This window comes from Silene latifolia, chromosome 5 (assembly GCF_048544455.1).
Source record: "Silene latifolia isolate original U9 population chromosome 5, ASM4854445v1, whole genome shotgun sequence".
Classification (NCBI taxonomy): Eukaryota; Viridiplantae; Streptophyta; class Magnoliopsida; order Caryophyllales; family Caryophyllaceae; genus Silene; species Silene latifolia.
In genome coordinates this window covers 90,291,984-90,312,362 of record NC_133530.1, presented here as the reverse complement: position 1 = coordinate 90,312,362, position 20,379 = coordinate 90,291,984, and the positions used below count along the sequence as shown (strand labels likewise).

The 20,379-nt window shown below is 37.5% G+C and overlaps 3 protein-coding genes across 3 annotated transcripts; 1 reads left to right on the top strand and 2 right to left on the bottom strand.

The window, feature by feature from the left end:
- Positions 1–1,929: 1,929 nt before the first annotated feature.
- On the bottom strand, positions 1,930–6,100 carry LOC141657864 (uncharacterized). Its single transcript, XM_074465247.1, has 4 exons — positions 5,602–6,100; positions 3,902–4,185; positions 3,085–3,309; positions 1,930–2,512 (listed from the first exon to the last, which is right to left on the bottom strand). Exons 1-4 carry the CDS (start codon positions 6,050–6,052, stop codon positions 2,033–2,035), a joined length of 1,440 nt encoding a protein of 479 aa, XP_074321348.1. The 5' UTR covers positions 6,053–6,100; the 3' UTR covers positions 1,930–2,032.
- Positions 6,101–10,023: 3,923 nt separating this feature from the next.
- LOC141657856 (uncharacterized) lies at positions 10,024–13,187 on the bottom strand. The gene is made up of 6 exons (XM_074465237.1): positions 12,734–13,187; positions 11,813–12,025; positions 11,448–11,594; positions 11,237–11,356; positions 11,060–11,146; positions 10,024–10,741 (listed from the first exon to the last, which is right to left on the bottom strand). The coding sequence occupies exons 1-6, from the start codon at positions 13,097–13,099 to the stop codon at positions 10,316–10,318; spliced, it is 1,359 nt and encodes a 452-aa protein (XP_074321338.1). The 5' UTR covers positions 13,100–13,187; the 3' UTR covers positions 10,024–10,315.
- A 2,924-nt stretch (positions 13,188–16,111) lies between these two features.
- LOC141656251 (uncharacterized) lies at positions 16,112–18,696 on the top strand. Its single transcript, XM_074463078.1, has 3 exons — positions 16,112–16,259; positions 16,799–18,110; positions 18,403–18,696. Exons 2-3 carry the CDS (start codon positions 16,803–16,805, stop codon positions 18,430–18,432), a joined length of 1,338 nt encoding a protein of 445 aa, XP_074319179.1. The 5' UTR covers positions 16,112–16,259; positions 16,799–16,802; the 3' UTR covers positions 18,433–18,696.
- The last annotated feature ends 1,683 nt before the right edge of the window (positions 18,697–20,379 follow it).

The window sequence follows — 20,379 nt, the reverse complement described above, 5'->3', positions numbered from 1 at the left end:
AATATATACATAGTAATGTATTAAAAGCTAATAAAATGTAAAGTAGTACTCCCTCCTATTCATAATAAACCTCTCATTTCATTTTGACACAAATATTAAGGAAACACACTATCCCACCCTATAATTAAATTTGGACCACACAAATACACTACTCCACCATACAATTAAATTTGGACCACACAAACACTTACCAAAAAAGAAAATAGGGAAGTTATTGTGAATAGACGGAAAAGAAAATAAGGAAGTTTATTGTGAATAGGAGGGAGTACTCCTTACAAACTTATCATAAACCCTCTCTTAAAAGAATTTATACATCACGATACATGATAAGCAAAATACATTCCATTTTGTATTCTACGAAGGGGTTGTTGTTGGAGAATATTCCACTTATTTCCACATTAGTAGGAAAAGTCACAAAAAGGCAATGAATCTTGAGTAGGTACGCTACTAATGCTAGTTAGATTGTTTTTATTTTGTCAAGTGACTTTGGAAGTCCATATAATTGTTCAAGCCGCCTCTTGTTGATTGTTCTCCTCAAAGTCTCATGCCAAAATATATGACTAGTAGTAGCAGCTAGTAGAGACCTAGAAGAGAAGAGTAGTTGAATGTTTTTTAATACGATGTATACTAGGATAATTAATGTACTAGAGAGTACAAGTCTAGGAGAATGTTGCATGAGTCTAAGTTTTCGATATTTTGTTTAGGAGAAAAGAATCCAATCCGAGATTAAGTTTACCTCATTTGCAGTTAATGAATTATACATGACCAATAGTTTAGTAGATTATTGAAATGAATAATCGAATGTTTCTTTAACTACTGGTACTAGGATACGGAGTAATATAGTATGGGCACCAAAATACAAGTGTACGAGAATGTATGTCCAAGTACACATTTTTACCTTAAACTAGGCCACATCATTCTGTACCATGGCTTAAAGAAAAATGATGCCAATTTGAACGAAAAGAGGAGAAAAGGAGAGTAGAACCGATATTTAGAATTGGAACGCCAAAACCATCTCAGATGACATTTAATTTATCGGTGCCATCGTAAGGATAATGAAGGGAGAGATTGTTTAGGTTGGTTGTGACATGGTGCGAAGCACGGTCTCAGCAATGGTAAGGGCGGCAGTTGGGTAGAGAGAGCAGTGGGATTGGCTTGGGCTTGGGGGGTTGGGGTACGAGTGTAGCGGGGTACTTGGATGTCGGGATAGGAAAATACCAGGGTGTATGACTGGGTGTTTGTTTATATATATGAAGGGCCCAAAATATTAAATTATATAGCAAGACTACAAATTAGGCCCAAAGCTGTCCATCACTATTCTCAACCTGTGTATCACACAGGTCGCCTTGAGTTACACCGGTTGGGTCATGTTACACCAACAAGGGTAAAATCGTTACACAGGCTGGACCATGATACACCGCTCCTGATCACAATGCACAGACTGGAGTTGGAGATACACCAACAAGGCAAAATGAGATAAAGGCTTGGGTTATCTTGATCCTTAGCTTCCAAATGGTGATCGGTCTTGCGTGGGGAAGCGCGCAATACTACAAAAAGCTTAGCAAAATATCCGGTGAAACTAACTTAGCCAATTTAATCATAAACTCAAACAATTAGCGATTAAATGCACCACAATTAGGACTAAAGCAAGGGTTTTTGACATAAATAATGGGACGATAACGTAGTTATCAGGCAGTGAGGGTGGAAGTGCGTTTGGTGATGTGCTTACAATTTTGTGTTTGAGCTTGTTTAATGTGACCACAAGAGGGAAAGATCGTAGGAGGCCGCAAGGGTATCCCACGCTTCCTTCGTGGTGGTGGTTCCGTTGAGAAGGGGGCTTATGGGGGTGGTGAGGATAGGCGGATAGTCCTTGCTCTATGATACCATGAAGAATTTGTTTTATTAATGTGATGAATGATTATGGTTACAATATTAAATATTTATATTATACAAGATTAAGGCCTAACAACTTAGGCTAGGTACAATTAGAGTTGTTACCTAAAGTTAAGTGATAGATTTCCTGAATTGTAGCCTAAACCCAATTACCTCCCTTGAGGTTATGAAACCTGAAAGACTCTTCACCAGCAGTGTCCCTAGCCAATCCTATATTCGATTCTTCGCCAATACTCTCATTTTCATACTCCTCAACATTGGATGACGATAAATCAAGTGGACCATGATCACCATTAGAATCATCTGAACTCTGAAGTTGAGTCAGGGATGACATTGCAAGGGGGGAAGGCGAACTATTACCCCACATGAGAACATGTAGGATGATCGGTACCTTAGCATGGCGGTGCAGTGACAGCTTTTGGCATAGAGAAACCGTGTCAAAACATTGGATGGCGCCAGTTGAAGATACTATCCATGGTAACACCTTTTGATTGTTTACTCGCGAGATGACTAACAGCTTTGACTCCTTCATCGCCTCTCTGTATAGTGCGTTAAGGCCTGACCGTTCTGAAGGGACGTCCTCGCTTCCCTGTATAACTGATGAAATGTATATAAATCCCTGCAATAGCAACATTAATTATCCTTGTATTAGAAGCGCAGCGAGATTGTTTTTACGGAAAATTCACGTGGCACCCTTGAATTTTGCCATTTTAAGTTTGTGCATATGATATTCTTGAGATTTGATTTTCAAGCACAACGTGCCATTGTTATCGTTTTTAAAATTTTCAATTGAGCATAAATCATAGACCAGAAATCGGAATTGACTAATTTTTTTTTCCAAATTGATTACTTTTTGGGATCTATAAATTGATAAAATGAAAATGATCATTCGGAAATTTAAGATCGAAAATATGGTTGATTTGATATTTTCGTTAAAAAAAAAACCTTTAAAATGTCAGTCGACAATTTTTTTTCTCTTTCTCAAATTGTAGATTATGAATTTATGACCACATAATCATTTTATGAAAAAAAATTGGTTGATTCTGAATTCCGGTCTAGGAGTTATGCGCTATTGAGTTTTTTATAGCGACAAAAAGGGCATGTTGTGCATGAAAATCAAACATGCAGGGTATCATGTACACAAGGTTAAAAAGTTGGGTACCACGTGCAAAATGACAGAAGAATGACTACCTCTTCAGTGCGACTGATGACAAAACCGAGCTTCAGATCGCCCTCTAGTATCTGTATTTCCACTAGACATTCTTCGATGGGAGCGTACCAAAGACGAACAGCTCTGACTACGCCAATGTCAACTCCATGGTAGTCCTCGAACCCATATAAGCTTGCATTCGCTAGCTTTGGCAAGTCTGACTGTGACGAAGTGTTTACCCTAGAAGATGCTGTCTCACCCGAAATCTGCCCAAAACGAATGTAACTTGTTGTTTCTTAACATGTAAGGCTAACCGTATGTGAGCTAGCTAAGGGCCGAGCCATTTAGTTTTGATGATGTTTGAAACTCGTCAGTTTAGGTGTTTTATGTACAGTAAAGACGTACAGTGTTGCATATGTGTGTAGTTCCTCAACCAAATTTCCATTTCTGTGCGTTTATATGTGCTCGCCTCAACGGTTCTCCAAATTGCGGTCCCGTGCCCGGTAGGGCGCGGGGCATCAACTAGTTATAGTAAGTTTTTGTTTCCCTATTTGAACAACAAGCTGTAGTAGCACATTGGTAAATCAATTTCAGCTATGAAAAGGGATTCCAGGTTCGAATCCTGGCTACAGCAAATTTTTGTGTTCTTTTTTTAAAAATAATTATCCATGACGCCATTGTTTTCTGGTGGAGTAGCTGAAGGGTTTTGATCATCTTTCGTAATTTCTTCTAAAATTAGTGGCAGAGCGAGGGGAGATCTAAAATTTCAATTCATTAGTCTCAGAAGACTTCAAATTCTAATTCTGTCAGAAATGTCGATATATTGGGATAGTTGAGTAAGGAAGAGAGCACACAAACCTTAGTAAGAAGGGACTCAGTTTGTATGTTGGTGAAGAGAATGGGAACACCAGATGATTGAGCTGAATTGAACCATGCATTGGCTTTGGCAATAGTATCCTCCAAGTCGTTATAGCGACCCGAATCTAAATCAGAAACTTTGGGGAGAAAAAGAATGGACATGAAGCTGCTTGATTTGGGAACTGGTAGCATTTCCTGCATCTTCTTTTCCCATGGATACGCCACATATCCGTCTTGTAGCTGAGCACTGTTTAATGCCTCATTCAACCTCGATGTCCTTGAAGCTGTCCATCATTCATGTTATTTAACAGAGTAATCTTAAGAAAACAATATTGTCGCATTCCAACATTGAAATAAGATTGCTTATATTCGATTCGCTTACTCTATCATAGACGAATGCATCAGTTTAACAACATTAGTATTCATTTTACTCCAATTTCGATATTATCCTCTTTTCAAATGTAACTAGACTAGGTTTTAGGTAGCACAGACACTTCTCCGAATCAGCCGTCCCGTGTCCGACACTGACACTCCTCGGATACACGTCAAAACGTGTCGGACACCTATAAAGCCATGTCTAATTTTCTACATTTATTCGGGTACGTGTCAGACGCGTGTCCATGGTATTTTGGCCGTGTCCGACGCGTGTCCATGACATTTGGACATCATTTGGGGTGAATGATGTTCTTTAAGCGTGAAATGAGCTGTCGAAAGAGATTGATTAGAAGATTCGTTTGGATGGTAAGTGAAAATGAGTTATAATCAACGACAAGTTTTACCTTCACTTGTTTAAATTTAATATCAAATACTTCTATAAAAAAAAATCAAACGTTTATAATTATAAAATATATATTTTATTAAATTTAAATAACGTGTCCCGTGTCCTAAATTTCATGAGATGTCGTGTCACGTGTCCGTGTTCGTTTTGGTGCTACCTAAACTAGGCTAGATATACAAATGTCACCAAATACGCCCCATATCTTATTTCGTACCGAAAATATAACAAGAAAACAAGAATACGACTTTAACTTCGAGTTTTAATCTCCACAATTATACAACATGGAGTAGTATTTATTGGTTTTCCAAAATTTCAATTGTACAATTTCAAAAAACAAAACTATGATTATAATACCATATACTCGTACTCTGTATGTGATTACGTGATGTTTAATTAGTTCTTGGAAATAAAGGTAGTTTGACAAGACTTTCAGGTAACTTATTTGACCAAAATTTCAGCTAGCTTATTTTTTCGGCAACTGTTTAGCAAGTAGCTTATTTAACCAAATAAGCTATCTGATAAAATGAAATATTACGATAACATTTGAGAAATCAAGTACATGATTCTATTTTATCTTTTTTTATCCCTTTAATTTATAATATCAAACAATTATTACTTGTATATCATTTTACGTCATTTCACGAAAAAGTCAGCTACCTTTTCAGTTCGTTTGCGAAACATTTTTTATATAATAAGTTATAACCTTATCAGATTCTAATTTCCAGCTATCTTTTCAAGTCTCAATTAGCTTCCATTTTTAGTCATATTTTCAGGTTCCAACCTTTTCAGCTAATTTTACCGAGCCGAAATCTTCTTTATAGTCAACAAATATTAAGTCAACGACAAATTCAAAAGGAAAAAGAAAACAAAGACCGTGGATAGATTAATGGAAAATGAGATAACGCCACACGAGATGAATTACCTTTGAGACGGAGGCATTCAGATTCAGTACGATCAGAGAAAGCGACGGCATAATCCGGATCATCAATAGCTGTCAAAACATACTTATGCTTCTTCCTTCCATCAGGTACGATACGAGCATTGAACTCGACCGAGTCATTAAGCTCACCACGACGTACCCGAACTCGAATAGAACTCATATTATTCCTGAAACAAATATGTAACTTTTTCTGCACCCCTGAGTTACCGTCCTTAAACGGGGCTCGTAAAATGACTTGAGCAATCTCGATCTCTTCGACGATATCTCCGCTTTGGAGCAGCCCTCCGCTCCACTCCTCGGCTTTGGAGGTGCCTCTTACGCACTCTACCGCGAGGACTTTTGTGGAGCCGGAGGGTGGGGACCAGCGTCGCGAGGATACGTCGCTGGTCGATGTTGATTTTCTCGCTGATTGTTCTTGGTCTAGTGGCGCCATTTTGTTGTTATTAATTAGGATATTAAACGGTCTATTGATGATTTAGTGTGAGACGGTTTTTTTAATGGTTCCGGATTTTATGTAGCGGGAGAAATTCTCACAGTTTGGAGGGGATTATAGTTGGCTGTTACTTTTGTGTTGTTGATTTAAAACGATGTCCGATATTAATAGGGAACGCATAATACCACTACTCGTATTATGAGATTAGCTGAATTTTATTTTAATTAAATTAATTGGAGATTGTAGATGTCTTGAGAGTGACATTGGTGATTTGATTTGGAATTCATTAGTTTTGTTGTCATTACAAATGGGAAATAGTAACATATTTTATGGGATTTGTTGAATTCTAATTAGGCTTAATTGGAGATTGTAGATGTGAAGGTGACATTTGGTGATTTGATTTGGAACTCATTAGTTTTGTTGTCATTTATGAATTGCATAAATTGACATATCCTTCTTAAATTTAACATCCGGGTTAAATATCGCACATAAGACAAAAGCAGAATATATGCTTTGAAATTAGCAAAACGTTTGTTTTACGATCTTATCTATGCAAGTGAGTTGATATTTAACCCGTTTTATTCTTAAGACAAATATATTGAAAGAGAAGTTTTTATTAAAGTAATAAATACGAAATAATTACATTTGATTAGTTGAATTCTAATTAGACTCGATTGGAGATTGTAGATGTCTTGAGAGTGACATTAGTGAATGAATGGTGATCGATTTGATTTGTACTCCGTAATTCATAAGTTTTAGTTTGTTGTCATTGTGAATTGAGAGAGAATTCATTCTTAAGGTAAAATGTGAAATAGTTATAACCAGATTTCAAGGAAGTAGTTTAATAAGCCATGATTTGTGGTTGTTGACCTTAAAATATGAAAAAAAAAATAGATTCCAATGAGTTATGATTAATTTCGATAGTAAGCATTTCCTAGGCAACTTGTGTCATACTAATTAATTATTTAGACTTTTATCAAGTGGTGGACACATAATTTTGATATTGGAGAATAATTTTGTTTGGGTAAAATAACTTTCATCTCATTTTTTTTTTCTTTTTCTGATTTCCTCCCTAAATTAATATTGTATAGAGCATGATCAAGTGAAGGCGTGAATGTTAGTTGTAATTATAGATGTTAAAATATGATAAAAAAAAAAAGTTGGTGAGTAATGACTTGTTGGGAAAGTAGGGAGTGGACTTTTTTTTTTTTTTGGCGAGGGAACCTGCAGGCTGCAGCCGCTATCTTTGGTGCGATCTGGGTAAAACCCCCGGGTATACATGATAGCCTACAAACCACGTATACCAGGTAAGCCACTCAAGGATGACATAATAGGGAATAGACTTGGCCAATGGCATAGAGCGAATCCGCCAGGCCCCCGATCTAACCAAGTTCAACTAGCTTTTATGCCTTCCTTTCCAATGTCTGCAAGGCTTGTTAAGAATACGCAACGTCTGGTCTTGTTAAGGATAAGTATTGAAAACTACCGACGATTGCTCGTTAGTCAGTTCATTATTGGCGGGGTTGCCTGGTTAGCAAAGAGGATAGGTTGACATGGGTGTGATGACAGGTCGAAATTCCAGCATATTCAGGCGAGAAAACAACTCCTTAGTAAACTTAGATAGATTTAGGTGGAAACCGAATTTGGTATGGGTCACCTCTACCTACACCAAGGAAATAAGAGAGCGGGCCGATGTCCTTCAGTGAGAACCGCTTGGTGATTGCTGCAATAGATTATTAATGGCAGTTGTGGTCAGGCTAACGACGATAATATGGTCTACATAAATAAGAACAAATAGGTGTTCGACATCATTATGTAGAAATGTAGAATGAACTGATACATGGTCTGGTTTTTGGGGATCTGTAAAGTCCGAGGTTGGACCATGTAGGTCTTGAATCATTCGCTTTCCAGGTTTCCTTGCAAAATCACGGTTTACCAAAGCTAAAAATATACGGAGTAATCTGACAAAAAAAAAAAAAAAAATGTAAGGAGTATATAGAGTGGAGTTTAAAGTGGTCAAATACTCCCAAAATTATGGGAAAAAAGAATTAGACAACTTACAAAAGCAAGTACTTAGAAAGCAAATACGAAAAAGAATAAAATGAAAAATGAAAATAGTTAAAATATAAAGGAAAATATATAATATTACTTCGAAATTACTAACATCACTCATATGTGAGGCATTGAATAGTAACATGACAACCCAAAGACAACGAACCTTCCGTACTTATACAAAAGTACGTACAATATACTAATTCCACTAGATTGTAATGTGCAATGTGACGTGTGGATGACAAAGGATAGCACTATAGCAGTGACATACTGACATAGTGACATTTGGTGCTCCATGCTTGGAGATTTATCATAGATTATCAATTCTCATTAGATACGGACACTTTTCGTCACGTCACAAGTTAAAAACGGGTTAAATGTCGCCATTTAACGATAAAATGTGACCATTTTAATGACAAATTATGATAGCTTAGAAAATTATTCTGGTAACTTTTTAGGTAAATTGGTTACATTTCCGTCTTAAATAAGTCATATTTTACCCTGTCTTCAGCTTGTGACGAAATATACCCGTCACAAGGAAGACGCTTTGATCATAGATATCTTGAGCACAAATTTTCATTTGTGACGAATATATCTGTCGCAAGTTTGCGATGGATCAAATATACCTATGTGGGGTAAATAAGACAAAAAACAGAATGTTTAGGAAGTAACATTATATTTTGTCTTATTTACTCACATAGGTAGTACTTGATCCGTTGCAAACTTGTTACAGATATACCCGTTACAAGGGAGACTTGTTGTATCTTGAGAGAATGATAGTGACATTGGTCATTTTTTCCCTATTTCTAGTTAAAAATAACTAAATAAGGTAGTTTATGCATCGTTGCTCTAAATCGGTCTTTGATTCCCATTTTTAGTTAAAAATAAAGTAGTTTGACTAATTAAATCAAAAATGAGCTAATGTCTTTAAATCCATCGCTTTCCAAATACCGATGCAATTTTTAACCAGTCCCCACCAAAAATAGCATTAATACTCCCTCCGATTCACTATGATCTTCCACACTATCTTTTGGGGAGTTTTTAAGAAGAAGGAGATTTGTGGTAGAAAATAGAGGAAAATGAAAATAAGAGAGAGAATGTGGGGTCACAAGTCATAAAAACCACAAATAATAGACTAATAAGGAAAGTGGAAGAACTTAGTGAATTTGCCATTTTCGGAATTGTGGAACATCTTAGTGAATAGGAGGGAGTAAATTTCTTCGAAAAAATAAAAAAAAGATAGTGAGAACGTACGGATTATATAAAATTAGTCCGTCTTATTGAAGACGATCACTATCCGTCACAAGCTGAAAACAGATAGTAGTTCTCTCACTAAATGCAAGTGGGGTATCCATTTCCCCCCACTTACACTATCTATTTGCAATTTTTGAGAGGGACACTATCTGTCTTTAGCTTATGACGGATAATGTCCGTCTTCAATGAAAATTTGTGATATAAAATGGAGTTTCAAGTGGTCAAACACTCTCAAAATTACGCCAAGGGAAGAAGTCAACATACTTGAGCAAACTAAAGACAGTTTTCATCAAAACCAACAAATTTTCTGAGAAATTGTTTCCCATTAAATATGTGAAAATACATTTATATATAATGTACTAGGGGCCAAAAAATGAAAACAAGAAATATGTATAAAATTATTACTAATATGTGAGGTTTTACTTATCATAAAACCATCTCTTATAAGAAGTTGTATATCACAATAAGCACAATGCTTGCAATACAATCAATTAGCTTACTTGGTAAAGTGGTGGTACTCATAACCTTAAGTTCAAACTCTATCAGCATCAAAATATCGCTCTTCACGTTTGTGATCAACAACGCTGCGCAATGAATCTTTTAGATTAAGGCCTTAAGGGTAACTCATTTGCAGTTAATGAATGAAACATGACTGCTAGAGACAATAGAAGAGAAGAATAATTGAATGTTGAATATTATTGAACGAGTACAAAAATACAAGTATACGAGAATGTCGACTTTACCTTAAACTAGGCCACATCATTCTGTGCCGTGGCTTGAAGAAAATGATGCCAATTTGTGACCCCAACATATAAGCTTTTCATTGTGTTGAAATATTTGTCTATTAGATCACACTATGGCAAAACAAAGATTTTGGTCGACACGAAAACACTTATATAAGATGGTCTTACACTCTTACTAGTTCGACCAGCCATTTAAATGAGGAGCATATACTTCCTACATCCATCTCTTGGATGTTGCTGTTTCCTGGGATACATTTAGGGTACGTCTTCTGCTGTTTCTGAGGCCGACACTTGATGAAAACCGGGTTATCCTTGGAGAAGGTACTGAACCATGTCTTTGATTCAATGATTTTTCCTGAAGCGGAGTCACTGGTCGCGACCTTGGGATGCTAGGAGGCGCTGATTGTCTGTGTCTCTTTGTCACATTCATGTTCTCACACGTAAAGCTTACTGAATTCACTTCCTCGGTTTTTACAGAAGAGATGTGCTGTTTCTTAGAGGAGCTGTCAGAGTCAGAAGACGATGGACTGGTTGTACTATCCATGTCGTAAAGGAGATTATCCGTCATTAATGGCAGCTTCTTTTTCTCTATTTCTGGACCCGAATATGATCGCCTCCTCATCCTTGTCAGGCTCACAACCTGTAATAAGCAAGAGTCATTAGTTTATCTTATCTGATTTCGTTATTTATGCTACTGTCTAACTCACAGGTACATTATATTTCAGAATTTCAGATAAAGTCGTCGTTCAAAACCTGTTAGCATCGATACTTTGCCTCTACTTACATACGAAAAAACAGTCATATTCAATAAAAAAGATATGTAATTGACAGTCTACTAAATTTGCATATTGATATTCAGGGTTTCTAGGCGACAACTTATCCGGTTATCCCTGAAATTTCAGAATCTCGAATTTAAAGATGAGATTAGGAGTAGAACTTAGAAGGAACTATATATTACCTTCTGTTCCAAAACAATAATGTCCTTCTTCTGTCTGGTAATGATAGTGTTCTTCCTGCGTATAATTTCTTCAAGATCTTCGATCCTCTGTTAACAAATACGCATACATTTTTACTTGTACTGTAAAATAACATTCGCGGAAATCAGAAAAAAAGCTGTCAAGAAAAAAGATTTAACCTTTGAAGTGGCAGCATCTTTTGAGCGAATGAAGGCTGAAAGTTCCTTGATAGCAGCGTCTTTTTCTTCGCATTCTTTCTTAAGATTGTACGTATCTTGCTCAATCGCTAAGTTATTCAGCTGAAACATACATTCATCCTGACTCAGGACAATGCTAAGTTGCTAGAGGCCGCCTAATCAGACAAATCAGACATACGGCTAATTAAATTACCTGCATATCTGCAGCGGAAGTGATGCTAGAGGCCGCCCAATCAGACAAATCAGACATACGGCGTTCCTCTTGTTCTGTTTCATTTGAAATTGACAGTCTGCTTCTGAACATCGCATCCATACTAGCTGCTTTCACATTAGAGTTACCCTGGTAATGTCAAGAAAGAAACTTCAGGTGCCATTTCGTATGAGGATCATTGTCGAAAATTATGTCACACAGAGAATATCAATGCAATGCTGCAACCTGTACGCAGTCGGATAACTCACTACAGTATAGCCATAAAGAGTTTCTTAAGCTATTTTGCAACCTAATTTCCAAGAAACTGTTACAAGCCAAACAAAATGTAAAGAAATCAAATGTATTACCGATAAATCATTTAATTGGGCTCGATGTTGATCACATAACCAACAATCAGTACATATAGAATCAGAGTTGCAGGGAAAAGACGCTTCAGCTGACGAGAACTCCACAATCTTAGATGCACATGGAGAAATCATAGCTTGAGACTGGTCCTTTATACAATTCATTTCCTCACATAAATTATCGAGTTTTTGCTGCATACTCATCAATATTTGATCCTGCATAAACAATGACGAAACAACCATTCATGGCATTCACCATCTTACAGTCGCGGAATTTGTCACAGACCATTCAATTACTTAAAATTAAAACATTTCACATTTCTTCCATTCATAAGGGCTCGCTCAAATGAGAGTAATAACTTCAAGTCCCTCCGTCCCAATTATTTTTTTATTTACTTTTTATTCATTATTGTTTTAGTATTTTAATCAAACGTAAACAAATGAATTAATCAAACTTTAACTATTTAAAAAGGAATTTGTCACAGACCATTCAATTACTTAAAATTAACACATTTCACATTTCTTCCATTCATAAGGGCTCGCTCTAAGATGAGAGTAATAGCTTCAACTCCCTCCGTCCCAATAATTTTTTTATTTACTTTTTATTCATTATTGTTTCAGTATTTTAATCAAACGTAAACAAATGAATTAATCAAACTTTAACTATTTAAAAAGGAATTTGTCAGAGACCATTCAATTACTTAAAATTAACACATTGCACATTTCTTCCATTCATAAGGGCTCACTCAAGATGAGAGTAAAAACATTAACTCCCTCCGTCCCAATCATTTTTTTATTTATTTTAATCAAATGTAAACAAATGATCAAGACGGGGTGCCTACATTCCAACTCTAACTTTTTTAAAATCATTACATTTGCAAAACTTTAAGAGAAAAAAGAAAAAAAACATAAAATGTCACAAACCCGGAGTTCAATGCAATTCTTAAGCTGGCGAATCTGACGGTTCTTCTCAGACTTAGAAGCGGCGACAGCAACGACAGCGACAATAAGAACCCGATGAATAGGAGTGAATAACTCCCAAGCAACAGCTTCACAGGGGCTCAATCCTCCTCCAATGGCTCGGGCCGAGGTAGCTTCCTCAGCCCCAATGAGCCGACCCTGGAGCGAAACCCAAGCCATAGCCGGTTTAATCCTGGTGGAGTCGGCTTTGATCGGGCTACTCGGCTTTGCAAACCGGCTGGAAAGCCGACGTGGGTTGGTTGAAGTGAGTGGGATAGGGGAGAGTATGACCAAATGTGACGGCGTAAAAACCGGGTTTTCATCTTCCATTGAGGAAGAAAGAGAGGAGATGAATGAAGAGATTTTTGAAATTTATTTGAATGTGAAATGTTGTTGTAATAATGGTAAGAGGTGTTGGAAATAGGGGCTTGTTTTGCCTTTGTAGTTTTTCCAATTTGTCCCACATTGGTAGAATGAAGTTGTTGTCATGTGTTTATATATGACCACACTCCTTACCATATCACTAGTGGGTCATGGGAGGCTTTTGTGGAAGCTTTGCGAGGTCTTAATTAATTTCAGACACGCACATGTGGCGATGCCGTGCCGAGCCCGGCCCGGCCCGGCCCGGATCCGTGATTCGGGATTCGGGATTCGGGATTCGGGATTCGGGATTCGGGATTCGGGATTCGGGATTCGGGATTCGGGATTTGGCAATCGCCTGCGGCGGGCTGTGCCTATATCCGTTTTTTGGCTCCTCACCTCCTCTATTTTCTATATAAATAGAGCAGCTCTTCACTCCAGAAAAGATACACAACTCATCTTCTATCTTCTTCTCTTCTCTTCTATAATTTCTGGGTAAAGATAAATTCTGTCGTTCCAATGCTCTCAGTCACGAGTGGGCGCGCCTGAGTGCAGTAGTGTAAATCCTTGGGGAACTACCGGTCATTTGCTGATCGCCACCACGGTCGTACCGGAAATATAGTTTTCAAGGCAGTGGCTATCTTACCACGTCACTACGAAACTGGTTATCTCTTCTCTTTTCATTGTTACTGCGATTTTATTCCAACAAGAGGGGTTGGAATTTAATTGTTGGAGATTATTGGAATAAGAAGAATGTGATTTTTTTCTACTTTGGAAGTATATTGATTTGGGAGGGAAATATTTATATTTTGAAAATAATAACGTTGGGATTTGGGAGATAGGGGAGGCTTAAAACGTGAATCAATTTATTGGTGTTGTGATTGTAGTTAACTACAGCTAGTTTTGCTTAGACGGATATATCCGTTTATAGCTAAAAATAAGTCAAATAACTTGACAGTTGTGACATTTTTTGCCCCCGCTACCCTACTTATTGCTTGTTCTATTAAAAATGTGGTTTTGTATTTGGCTCGTCTTTAGTTATAGACGGATATATGCCGTCTAGAATGAGATTTTGTGGTGTAACTAAGTGTCTAAGTGTGATTTATCATGTTGCATTGTTATGTATTCCTGGGCCTTTTTCTTCCTCGGGCCGTTGCTCTTTTCGGCTTAAAATAGTTGGATTGAACTGAAATAAAAGTTAATTTGTGAAAAAAATGAGTTGAAATGAATCGAACTTAGCTGAGCTGGACTGAAATCAAGTCCAAGAGATCAGGACCGTAATCCCTTAATCAAAGTGAACTGAAATAATAGTTAATTTGTCAAGAGATAAACTGAACTGAGCTGAACTGAACTAAATGAAATTGAACTGAACTAATCTAAACTGAACTGAAATGATATGAAATTAAGTTCAAAAGAACATGATCTTAGTCTACATTTAATCTAATCAATACTAACAATCAATCAATACTATATATATATACCTAAGATGTGTGAGTCTAGTGGAATTCCAGGGTGACCTCAAAGCCTCCTAAGGAGGAATTGCGAGGTCCTGGGTTCGATTCCCTAGATGAACACTTTCCTGGGGACCTGACGCCCGGAGAGGGAATAATCCCCGCGGGAATGAACTCACATGGTACAGGCGCCTAGCAGGGTGGGGTCCTGTATCCGGGGAGGATCCAACCTCCTCGTCACCAAAAAAAAAAAAAAAATACTATATATATATAATCCGGAAACCAAGGGACTTCAATATAAGTAGATAAATTTATATAATTTCATTATACTATATAGTTTATTAGATGTACAAAGATGTTAAGTGTTTAACATAGACAAATATAATATGGGTTTTTCTATCATGTACCCAACGGGCACATGATAAGGAGGCAATAAGGAAAGAATTACACAAATATATCATGAGATTTTGAATTATGAACTCATAATTATCATAGTTAAAGAATTTATCATGTTGCATTGTTGCGTATTCTAGGGTCTTTTTCTTCACAAACGCTATCCTACAACCAGTTGTATAATAGCATTATACAACCACCTCAAAGTTATTGAGCTCTTACACAAAGCTGTTGAGCTATTTTACAAAGTTATTGAGTTTAACAAAATATTTTGTTAAACTCAATAACTTTGTACCATAACTCGATAATTTTGTTAATAAAGCTCGACAACTTTGTAACAAAGCTCAACTACATTTAATAAGTTGTATAATACATTAACTGCCTTTTTGTTTTTTAAAAAAGCAGAATTGAACTGAACAAAACTTAATGGAGCTGAAATGAACTTAACTGAACTTATGTCGTGTTCTTTTCAGCTTAAAAGAGCTGAACTGAACAGAAATAAGAGTTAATTTGTGAAAAAACGAGTTGAAAGGAACTAAACCTTAAAGACCAGAAACTTAATTCCTTAATCGAGTTGAACTGAACTGAACGTAGGGGGTTGTATATCAACGTACATGTATACCTGGCAAAATGGGTCAATGGGTCGAGGTCGGGTCGGGTCGGGTCAATTCGGGTCTCTCGCTGAGTTCGGGTTAATTCGGGCCATGACGGGTCTTTTCGGGTTTCGGGTTTGTTGTCGGGCCTGTTTCGGGTCAATCGGGTCGGGTTGTTTCGGGTCGGGTCATTTTCGGGTCAATGAATAATAGAGAAATAGATATTTTAAGTCATTTCGGTTCAAATAGAGTTATATTTTGTCGGGTCATTTTTGGGTTTGGTGGTTTGGGATCGGGTCATTTTCGGGTCGAGCCAGTACTGGTTAAGAAAGCTAGGGTCATGTTCGGGTCGGGTCGGCACATTCGGGTGATGTAGGTCGGGTCACTTCGGATCTCGGATCAGCTTTTTCGGATTAAGTCAATCGGCTCGGGTTGCTTTTTCCAGGTGTACGTACGTGCAAACCCTGGCTTGCTTAAATTTTTTTGGTGAAAATCAAGGAAAATCAGTACGTATCATATTCTAGAAGCCTAGATTGGACATCAATATTATCAAAGGAGCTCAGCGGATAAAATCAAATTGTTTGCATTTGAGGTCGCGTGTTCGATCCCTTTGTTTTTTTTTTTCCCCCAAACGCAACGCCTGCAGCCGCCTCCGTGACCACCGTCCACCTGCTCCTTGCCGCCTAATTTAGTGTAAGTATTCAAGCTTCAAAACTTCAAACCCTAATTTCTCCCTTCCCAATTTTATAATATAGGTTGTTAGCTTGAAAATCTCTTTGATGAATTGTTTATATAAATGTTTTCTACTTTTATTTTGAATGTTTGTTGTCTAATTGTGATTTTGTGATTACTTTCTTCTTCTTACTAGTTACTACTTCAATTGACATCTCTAATTGTTGATTAATAAAATCATAATTTGAATATTTTAATTAAATGTCTAGACTACTAATTTAAGATTTATCTTGAAGCATTAGCAGAAATCTCGTCAAATGACTTTTTTTTTTTCCTCCTTGTGTAGGAAGTTGTCGAATGACTTTAAATATTTAGTACTCCGTATATTTTAATTATGAATAAGTCCGCTATGGACTATGGTAGAAGAAGTGTTAATTGATGTATGAGACGCAGAGTAGCATAAAAAAGACTTAAAAATGGAATTTCATGTGTTATTTGGCGTATTTGGTTATTTTAATGAACATTTGGTTTATATTTTCATGTTTGGTATGATTTTGCAGCAGGATGGTGATCATTAATGGGGAGAACTACTCCCTAGTAAGCCAGCAACAAGGTCATAAGTATGTACCTGATGATATATGGCTCGAGATTGTTTCAAGATTGCCTATCAAGTCTGTTTTCATTAGTCGATGTGTGTGTAAGTCGTGGAGAAACATTTTCTTCACCCTGGGAAATAAAATCGACACCGACCCTATGTATATTCCCGTGTGTGGTCTCTTTCTTACATGCCTCAGATCAAAAAATAAGCACGCTTTTAGCTACGTATGTTTGAGGACCAAGACGTGTTCTATCACAGACTGCTGCAGTCCCAAAAATAATTTATATTACTCCAGTGGCTTTGAAAGTGGGTTGCTGACTGACTTATCCTTTGATTTTTCAATAATATACAAGTTCACAGACCGTGCTCGTGATGAGCGGTTTCTTGCATTCAATGTGAGCGGTGGTTTGATTGTGGTAGCTCGTGATGATGCCATTTGGGAAGTGCACAATCCAGCCACCAAGCAAATCTATGTTGTGCCAACGTCTCCAAGTACGGCAAAATATGGTTTTACATGCCATTATGGTTATGAAGTGACTGGTTACATCATCAAACTCCCCTCCCGTCTCACTGAACAAAGGTGTGGCTTTATTTTTGTCATATTCTGTACCCATTTGAGGATCATGGAAGTCTACTATTCGACGACTCGAATGTGGAGAAAATATGATTTGACGCTGGACGCTGAAGTTATGACGTCAGGACACTACTGGCATACATTTAATTATGCAGTTTGTAATGAATGTGGAGTTTTGTGTTTATATGTGTTGACAAATAAGGGCCTTGGTGTAGCAGTGAAATTCGAGGGCTCCATGAATTATGTCATGAATCAATACTGTTTTCCTTTGCCTGAAGCCTTAGTTGGAAATTACGTAAGTCCGTCCAAAATTTGGGGGTGTGCTAACAGCCTTTATCTCTCCTACTACAACGATACCGGACTTTGGATCTGGAAAGCGGGTTGCACCCAAATTGATGCGTGGGTGTGGGTCCCTATGCTTGAAATCAACCCTGTGAGACAATGGTGCAAGCCAGTAGCCCGTGAACATCTATCCAAAGTGGTCCTTAATACAAGGGCTCGTGTAATGGTGTTCGCATGCCACCCAGATGTTCCTGTTATGTACCTTCTGGTCAAATCCTCAATATTTGCATACAATTTAAATACGGACACCCTTGACATGATTTGTGGTGTAAAAGATGAAGGTGTTGAGCATACAAACTTTCTTTATTGTGCTGTTGCTTTTAAGCCGTTCCTGAACTTTATGGATGCTGGTGAAGAGGTAATTGGGCATGTCATGTCGCAATTCCAGTCCTTGCTTTGATATTTAGTTGTCATTTTCTAATGCTTTATAATTTATTTACAATTTCGAATATCATTCATATGTGATTTGAGTTGATTTTTCATTAAATTTTTACTGAATTGATATTGGTTTTCTTTCGCTTCCAGTACCAATATAATAAGTAAAAGTATAAGGCTCTGCACTGCATCGTGTGTTAAGATGTCTTCAACTCTTGGTGAAATAATATAAGCTTCTTGTATGATTGAACTTAAGTTGGTCTTGCTCTTTGCAGTTGCCGAGCAATGGATGCGAGTACCGCTGAGACTTAAAAGAAGTTGGGCAAAGCAAATAGAGGACCTCACAATTAGGGGAGGAGTCTGTTTATCTTTTAGTTTGAGACACTCATTTTCTGTTCTAGTAGTTTCATTGCCTGACTTGTTTATTTTTGCTGTGTACTGAAGTAATTAAGATTGATTTCCATTTCCATTTAGTATTAGTATTCTATTTATAGATACAAAGTTTGAAATGGGAATATTTTTGCTGTGTACCAAAGTAATTAAGATTGATCTTTCCACCTTACTAAAAAGTGCATCCTATGTTGGTCTAAGGTATTCATTCAGCTTTCTTAGTTGTAACTATTAACGATATATCAAGATCTTGTATACTTTCCATATCTTCCTCAAGCAAGACACAATCTGCAACAAATAATTCAAGTGTATAATTGTAATACTCCCTCCCATCCATCCTTTTTTTCCCCTTTGAAGTGGGCACGGAGATTAAGGGTGGAGAGTATAATATTGATAAATATATGAGTGGGGTTTGGTAATTGGAGAGAGGTATGAATAATTATGATTAAATATTAATAAAGGAGATGGGTGGGGTTTGGACGTTTGGTTATTGGAGAGAGGTAGGAATAATTAGAATTAAATATTAATAAAGTATATAGTGGGGTTTGATGAGTGGAAAAAGGTAAGAGTATAATATTAATAAAAACTTTCTCAAAAAGGAAAGGGGAAGAAAACCTGAATAATCCGTTTTAGGAAATAGGGAAAAAAAGAGTGGATAGGAGGGAGTATATTTTTCCATAACTTGTGTTTATAGCCTTCTTGTATATGACTCCATCTATTAGGTCATTAGTAGTATAAATAGGATGAAACTCATTGTAATTTTATTCATTGAAATACAACCTTCTTATATAGTATCCAAGAGCTCACATCGATCCGCCAAAACTCACCTCCAACCCCGCCGTTCCATCTACAAACGCCACACCAAAATTCAATTTAAACCTACTGCAACCATGACTAACACCATCGACACCACCATCTCCAACCCTCACGAAACCACCACTCCACTCACCTCTCTCAATCTCAACCATTGTGTGAAACTCACTCCCATGAACTACACCTCGTGGCACTTCCAACTAACCCATATCCTCTTTGGATATAGCCTACTCAGGTTCCTAGACGGTTCCCACCCATCTCCATCACCAACCATTGTAGGTGATGACAAAGTAGAAAAACCCAACCCGTCTTATTTCACTTGGCTTAAACAAGACGGCCTCATACTCGGTGCTCTTATGGGAACCTTGTCCTCGGCTGTTCAAGCCTTAATTGTCCGGGGAAAAACCTCGAAAGAGGCCTGGGACATACTCGCGCAAACCTACGCAAACCCTTCGCGTGCGCACATATTACAACTTAAAGATCGTCTTGAATCGATTGTCAAAACCACTTGACCAATCAATAACCGATTATATGAACTCCATTAAAGCCATCATCGACCAACTTGCTTTAATGGGTAAAGTTCTTGACCCGGAAGATATTGTATTCAAGGTTTTAAAAGGCCTTGATTACAAGCTCTACAAACCCGTCATGGATACCGTTCGTGCTCGAGACAATCTTATCACATTTGAAGCACTCCATGAAAAATTACTACAACATGAATTACTTATCAAGCAACAACAACCCGAAACCGAAATTTTTAACCCCTCTGCCAGTCCCGCATATCGCCAAAACCGTGACTATGGCAACCAACGAAACACCACCAATTACTATCAACACAACCGTGCACCTAACCCTACCACCACACACCCCTACCACACCAACCAGCAGCAACCCGTAAGCAATCCTAACCCACGGCCATTCAAGGGTCGTTGCCAGTGGTGTAGGCAAACGGGACATGTGATTTCTGAGTGTCCCTTCTTCCGCAAATTGTTTCCAAATATCGTGTTCCCTGCCCCCACCAAGTCGACAACCACCACCGCAGGCTCACA

What these genes read in the sequence shown, in the direction of transcription:
- LOC141657864 (XM_074465247.1), bottom strand. Translation starts at nt 6,052, where the DNA reads ATGGCGCCACTAGACCAAGAACAATCAGCGAGAAAATCAACATCGACC. An exon ending in CTGAGTCCCTTCTTACTAAG is followed by an intron (nt 3,310 to 3,901) that starts GTTTGTGTGCTC and finishes CGTTTTGGGCAG; the next exon opens with ATTTCGGGTGAGACAGCATC. An exon ending in TCATCAGTCGCACTGAAGAG is followed by an intron (nt 2,513 to 3,084) that starts GTAGTCATTCTT and finishes TTGCTATTGCAG; the next exon opens with GGATTTATATACATTTCATC.
- LOC141657856 (XM_074465237.1), bottom strand. Translation starts at nt 13,099, where the DNA reads ATGGAAGATGAAAACCCGGTTTTTACGCCGTCACATTTGGTCATACTC. An exon ending in AAGATGCTGCCACTTCAAAG is followed by an intron (nt 11,147 to 11,236) that starts GTTAAATCTTTT and finishes ATTTGTTAACAG; the next exon opens with AGGATCGAAGATCTTGAAGA. An exon ending in TTATTGTTTTGGAACAGAAG is followed by an intron (nt 10,742 to 11,059) that starts GTAATATATAGT and finishes TGCTTATTACAG; the next exon opens with GTTGTGAGCCTGACAAGGAT.
- LOC141656251 (XM_074463078.1), top strand. Translation starts at nt 16,803, where the DNA reads ATGGTGATCATTAATGGGGAGAACTACTCCCTAGTAAGCCAGCAACAA. An exon ending in TTATGGATGCTGGTGAAGAG is followed by an intron (nt 18,111 to 18,402) that starts GTAATTGGGCAT and finishes TGCTCTTTGCAG; the next exon opens with TTGCCGAGCAATGGATGCGA.